The sequence below is a fragment of the Coregonus lavaretus genome (assembly GCF_964263955.1).
Source record: "Coregonus lavaretus genome assembly, chromosome: 3".
Classification (NCBI taxonomy): domain Eukaryota; kingdom Metazoa; phylum Chordata; class Actinopteri; order Salmoniformes; family Salmonidae; genus Coregonus; species Coregonus lavaretus.
The window spans coordinates 48,604,469-48,611,558 of record NC_139990.1 but is presented as its reverse complement, the minus strand read 5'-3'; the positions used below and the strand labels follow the sequence as shown (position 1 = coordinate 48,611,558).

The window sequence follows — 7,090 nt, the reverse complement described above, 5'->3', positions numbered from 1 at the left end:
GTGTGTGTGTGTGTATGTGTGTGTGTGTGTGTGTGTGTGTGTGTGTGTGTGTGTGGGATGTGTTATATATGATGTTAGATAACTGTCATAAGAGACCAAACGGAAACTGTGGAGGAAGAAAATGTATAATACCGCCGGAATTAATTCTTAACAAACGAAATGTATTTTTATTGCTTTAAAAATTATTGGCTACAGCCTTTTCATTTCAACTTTATTTAAACCGAGAGGTTCCATCAAACTGTTTTGAGCAGTTACTGTACTTATGCTCAGTGTTAAGGTATGGATATGATCCCTCCTCCATGGATAACCTAAGTGTGGGATTGGGTGAATTATCTAGGTCTCTGTAGTTTGGTGAATATGTTTTTATCCAATTGTCTTCCTACAGTCCTCTTCTTCTTTCTCTCCCTCCCTCCCTCTCTCTCCCAGCTCAACAGAGAGACAAAGGAAAAGAGACAAAAGAGAGATAGAGAGAGAGAGAAAAGAGAGAGACAAGTATTTCTCTCTTTCTCTCTGTCTCTGTCTCTCTCTCTCTCTCTCTCTCTCTCTCTCCTCTCTCTCTCTCTCTCTCACTCTCTCTCTGTCTAACTCTCTCTCCATCTCACTCTCTCCCTCTCTCTCTCGCTATCTCACTCTCTATCTCTCTCTAGCTATCTCTCTCTTTCTCTCTCTTTATCTCTCTCTCGTGAGCTGGAAGACACTTTTAGCAGCCACTGTATTTTTATCACACCCTGCCGTCACGACACACACACACACAACCTCTCTGCCCTGTTGGTTGCCTGGGGAGACGACCCTCACAGGCGCCGTGGCAACTCCTCAGACGATTTAGAGAGCACTCAATGAACAACAGAACGAGAGAGAGAGAGAGAGAGAGAGAGAGAGGAGAGAGAGAGAGAGAGAGAGAGAGAGAGAGAGAGAGAGGAGAGAGAGAGAGAGAGAGAGAGAGAGAGAGAGAGAGAGAGGGGGCACAGTCCTTCTCCAAGCTCTGCATGAGAGAGAGACTGGTGTAACTCTTGAGGCATGTTCAATTTCGAGGACTCAGGGCACTGCAAGCCAACAACCTCCAGTCATGTCTGTTGGTAGCTCGCTAAATGAACATTGTGACGGCTCTATGGATCAGATCCCCCTGAACATGGTCCTAGTATTCACATAGAACAGATCCAGGGAGGGTCGTCTCCCCAGGCAACCAACAGGGCAGAGAGGTTGTGTGTGTGTGTGTCGTGACGGCAGGGTGTGATAAAAATACAGTGGCTGCTAAAAGTGTCTTCCAGCTCACGAGAGAGAGATAAAGAGAGAGAAAGAGAGAGAGATAGAGAGTGAGATAGCGAGAGAGAGCGTGAGATGGAGAGAGAGTTAGACAGAGAGAGAGAGAGAGAGAGAGAGAGAGAGAGGAGAGAGAGAGAGAGAGAGAGAGAGAGAGAGAGAGAGAGAGAGAGAGGTGGAGAATAGCATGAGAGATGCTCATGGGGGTGTCATCGGGTGGGTGTGAGGTGATGTGTATCAGGTGGTCTTACCTTGAAGAAGCCTTTGCAGCCCTCGCAGGTGCGTACGCCGTAGTGCTGGCAGGCAGCGTTGTCGCCACACACGGCACAGGTGCCCTCTCCTGGGGGGCCGCGATGGGGGGGCGAGGGTAGGCCGTCCCCAGCAGAGGGTTACAGGACCCCAGCGCCAGAGAACGGAAGGCCAGTCCTCCCGGGCCGCCCGGACCCCCAACCCCGCGGTGCAGCTGGTACAGGTGCTGCTCCAGGGGCGGGCCGTGGGGGTGGGGGGGCACTGAGGATGACGAGGAAGAGGAGGAAGAGCGAGGCAGCCCCCCTCCCAGCCCCTCATACCCCCCACTGTGGGGAGGGGAGTGCTGGTAGAAGTGGGGGAAGCGAGAGGACTTGAGGGGGCCTTGGGAGGGGGGCTGCAGGGAGTGGTGTGGGGAGTCATCCCAGAGGAAGGTGGAGCCAGGCTGGGGGGGGAGAGAGGGGGTGGTGGGGGTGGACGGAGGAGACTGTTTAAAGTACATGGAGGAGGAGGGCAGGGTGTCAGATTGGGGGTAGGACTCCTCCTCCTTCTTGATAAGCGGCCTATGGGAGGGCATCTGGTAGAGGCAGGATGGACTTGGGCTCGTAGCTCCCCTCAACAAACACGTTGAAGCTGGGCAGAGAGGTGGTGGCGGCCGCCGAGATCTCACCCCCACCCAGGTCCAACTTGGTATAGTCCGGGTTCATGAGGTCAGAGCTGTAGCTGTCGCCCTGGTAACCAAAGGACTGGGCGGAGTAGGACGAGCCTGGGGGGCGGGCCCATACTGTGCCTGCACACAAGGCATGTCTACAGAGAAGGATGGGAGGAGAGAGAGAGAAATATACAACCTATATTTATGTTGATTTATTTTCCCTTTGTACTTTAACTATTTGCACATCATGACATTTGAAATGTCTTTATTCTTTTGGAACTTTTGTGAGTGTAATGTTTACTGTTCATTTTAGAGAGAGAGAGAGAGAGAGAGAGAGAGAGAGAGAGAGAGAGGAGAGAGAGAGAGAGAGAGAGAGAGAGAGAGAGAGAGAGAGAGAGAGAGAGAGAGAGAGAGAGAGAGAGAGAGAGAGAGAGAGAGAGAGAGAGAGAGAGAGAGAGAGAGAGAGAGAGAGAGAGAGAGAGAGAGAGAATCCAGTTGATGTGCTGTTATATACAGTATTAAAACATCAACATTGTAGTGATAGTGAGAGTGTAAATGTGTGTGTGAGAATGTTGGTGAGGTGATGGACACAGTTTGGTGCTGAAACCCACAAAACAGCAGGATCTCCTCCCTCTTTATGATGTTGATTATTTATGCAGTTAACAGATGCACATTATGCAATAGTATGAAACGTGTGAGGAAGCTGTTAGTGTGTTGTTAGTGTAATTCCCTTAATATAACACTCATTAGCCAATTAGTCAAGCAAATAAAAACATGTTAGCCAATCGGTGAAGCAGATAAAAACATATTAGCCAATCAGTGAAGCTAAGCTCAGCGGTTCTTGTTCACTCGGCAGGAAACGGAAGAAAACGTTTTGGAACGTACCTTAACTTGTCCGATAACAACTGTCATTTGTTTTTGTTTTTCAAAACTTTTTCTCCCGTTTTTTCCTACTGAATGAGCCCCAGATTTAACCCCCATCCACTTTGCAATCAACACACCTGGTCATGATCACCCACAGCCACACATACAACCACACACACACACAACACAACCCTCATTCCTGCACAGCTAAACTGTAGGAACAGTTTGTTAGTGTGTACTGTGGGTGAAGAGCTGTGTGTGTGTGTGTGTGTGTGTATGTCTTGGCCTAGTTTATCTGTCGTTTGGGAACTAAATGAGGCCTGTATCATTAAATGTTAATGGACCCTCATGGTGCTGGACCCTTACTAACTCTGGCCTCTAAAACAACCAGCCACACACACACGTTCTGTCACATACTGCCATGACAAGCTCAAAGATAAGATGGGGAACTGTGAGTGTGCGTGTGTGTACACAATTAATCTAGAGGGGCTAATTATCGTAAAGACCTCTGTTGTAGCCTGGGGATAACACACACACATGTACGCACGCATATGTGCACACACACAGCCCACCAATGTAACCACAAATGAATAATATTATTATTAATAATAACAATTACAACAATAATTATTTTTGATTTGTATAATAATAATAATAATAATAATAATAATAATAATAATAATAATAATAATAAGCATAATAATAAGCATAATAATAAGCATAATAATCATAATATTTATAATAATATATATAGTTATCTATTGTTGAACCTGCTTTTGATGGAGAGAAAAAAAATCTCAAGACATTTTCCACCTCTTTGGAGAGGCAGAGGTGAGACTGGGCTCTAATGTATTAGCCTACTGTGTGTGTGTGTGTGTGTGTGTGTGTGTGTGTGTGTGTGTGTGTGTGTGTGTGTGTGTGTGTGTGTGTGTGTGTGTGTGTGTAAGTGCCCAGGGTTGTGGTGTTTGCTCTTCGCTCTCGAGAAGGGAACTGTCAACAGCGCGGTTCCCATTGACCCTCTGCGCGCGCTGTGCCGTAATCGTCTTGTTCCCACACGTCATATTTATTTAGTCAAATGGGACTTATCAAGCCTACTACCATCATTTTTCCTGCACGCCTCCTTTCCTCTGCGGACTCTAACAACTGTGTACATTTGCCCTACGCACATGGCACAGGCACAAACTTAACTAAATGACATATTCATTAAGTCAATTTTGAACAGTGAACACAATATAACTGTACATTTTGGCTATGTGACTTTACCTGTGGGCTAGAAGTCCTGGCATGATTCACACCTTACAGCGGGAGACATCCATATTAGAGACACTGATTCACATGTCACCATGGGTGAGCTGCAGGGCTACAGTGTAACCATGGGAACGCGCGTGAGACACGAGGTCAGGGGGGAGTTCAGAGTTCTGACTCAAACTTTCTCAGTGTGCGCAAGTTCCATCAGTCTGGAAAGGGGTGGGCGAGCACGTCTGCACGCGAGCAACCGCCAGATGCGCTGTGACGCCATCTCGAGTTTTGTTTTATTTCTATGACGGCCTCGCGAGTGACCCAGGCAGTTGCACCACCCACGCGGAAACAAGCCTACAGGTGTACAGAGAGAAAGGGGGTTTGTAACGTGCCTGTGACTTTAAGGGGAGAAGAGTAAGAGGGGGGTAGAAAGACAGAGAAAGAGGAGATGATAAAGATGGGCTCAGAAGGAGAGAGAGGGTGAGATGAGGAAGAGGGGGAGTGTTTTCCTGGGGCTGGACAACAGGGGTGTTTGTGTGTGTGTGTGTGTGTGTGTGCTGATGTATTTATTTCCAATTGAAACGCCTCCTTATAAGACTCCTCCACCTACCTTGCCTGAAGTCAAACGCATAAATGCACGCACACACGCACATACAGACACATTCACACACACACACATTGATGATGATGTAAACACAACCTAACTAACGTGTGTGCCTTCTCCTCACAGTGCTGCCTGTGCACACCTTGGCCCTAAGCACACACATCTATTTCTGAGTAAACACACACACACACATATATTCAGACAATGCAGTGTCATGTTAAGACCAAGCCAGAAGCACTTCAATGACACTAGATTATCTCCCAAAAATCTAAAACACCCTCTTCATTCAAACACTATGAGGTGACAGCAAGTGTGTGTATGTGTGAGTGTGTATGTGTGAGTGAAGAATGTGTGTGTATGCGTGTGTGTACTACATGCATGAGTATTTGAGTGTGTGCATGTGTGAGTGTGTGCTTAAGCTACATGTGTGTTAAACAGTGAGTGTTAACAAGCATTCAGGACAGACAAGCCAGGCAGATAAATGCTAGAAGCTCTCACAGTCTCATGTCAGAATTAGACGTTCATCCACGTACTCAAACGTCAAATTTCGAAGTTGTTCCAAACTTCAAATTTCGTGTGTTTAATGTTAAGTTCAGGCATTAACTCCGAATGGTTAAGGTAAAGTTAAGGTTTGGGATAGGCTTAAAACAAAAATATCAAAAACAACTGCCACGTCATCTCCCCACTTGCACAGACATGGATGGACGTTGAATACTGACTTGTATAATGGGTGACCTGGCTGGATAAGTGTGTGTGTGTACGTGCGTGCGCGTGTGTGTGTGGTATGATGATCAGAGAGAAGCAGTCTCTAACCTCGAGGTGTGCATTTCAACTGGACACAATGCATCTGTTCCAAAAACTGAGCGCGCTTGTTCATTGTCAAAATGCCATAGATCTAACAAACAAGACATGAAGTGCATAAGTAAATACATAATATATTCTATTGATAATAATAATAAATAATAATAATTGATCAAGGAAACATTCAGAAATGGTTAAAAAAAATAAAGATGTATATATATATATATATATATATTATTTTTTTAAGTTGCTTTTAATGGACACACATATGCGCAAATTTGATAATTCTTTCTAAAAACTACAGTCAAAACACACGCACACACACGCACGTACGCAGATTGAAACAGATCGACAGCAGACAGCGATTTGAGTCATTCGATCTAAATCTTATTTTGTGTGTTGGCTTTTGGACGGGTATTAACGCGCACATGTTCACAGTCATGAAATGTACCAGTATGTAAACTTGATCTAAATACAGGTATGGTGCAGAAACACAGAACGGGTTTTTGTCTTCGAGGCTGTGGTCGCGTCTCACCGCAGGCTCGAGGCCCCCATGTGTCCCTATACGGGCGCGACAGCCTACCTTTATCACCTTCATCTATCAGGAGATAATACATGTGCTTTTAAATTAGGCTACTTTATTTTGGCCTCGAAGGTTTAAGACGTTTAACCTCATTAAGTTCATTAAGCAGATCGATATCTACAAATTTGACTAATTAGATTTTTTGGTCCTGCTTTTGAAGTCGGTGTGTCTAGTTTCAGAATACTATTTCAGTCCCCATATCTCCAGATGGAAATGTCAACTCGCGCGCACTCACTGACACAACACGCTTAGAATTATAAATCAGAACTGACTTGGAATATATTAAATTACCATTTAGACCATTCAATATCGGTTAAATTAAAATAATAAAATATGCTGTTGGTCTAAGCTATATGGTTTGTTATATAAACATAACTATATATTTAGGCCTAATATTGTTTTTAATAAAATAAACCATATAGGCCTAGAGTGAGCAGACTAATAGTTTGGAAACTACACGCGCATTTGGAAGAGGTATTAAAAGCACCAACTCAGGACAGGTGCAAACGACGCCCCCGGCTTATTCCCCATGTTTTTCAGTACCTGGTGTGAAAGCCTCGCGCTGAATGGTGCTCTGTGTGGGGGGCTGGGGACTGGTGCGGCTGTGGTGGGGGACCGGGAGCGGGGAGGACTCGAAGGGACTGTCGGGTAGCCGGGGCTCTGAGCTCGGCTGGGCGCGCTCTTCCGAACCCGGGTCTAGAGGAAAGAAACACCGGGTCACAACCAGAGACATGGGAACTCCCAAACCAAACCGACACGCATGACATAGCTTACTGCACAAATGCAATACAATCACAAAGAGCGGAATAAAGTCGCACAGACTATAGCCTGCAAATGATTA

The 7,090-nt window shown here is 45.7% G+C and overlaps 1 protein-coding gene across 1 annotated transcript in view; it reads right to left on the bottom strand.

Moving 5' to 3' along the window:
• Window positions 1-7,090, bottom strand: part of LOC311121598 (nuclear receptor subfamily 4 group A member 3-like) — a 28,998-nt gene that overhangs the window by 17,793 nt on the left and 4,115 nt on the right. Inside the window, 6 exon segments of the mRNA XM_084157979.1 lie at window positions 1,512-1,636; window positions 1,639-2,101; window positions 2,103-2,275; window positions 2,278-2,313; window positions 5,679-5,760; window positions 6,793-6,945. Coding sequence (XP_084014105.1) covers window positions 1,512-1,636; window positions 1,639-2,101; window positions 2,103-2,275; window positions 2,278-2,313; window positions 5,679-5,742 — 861 coding nt within the window. The 5' untranslated portion in view covers window positions 5,743-5,760; window positions 6,793-6,945.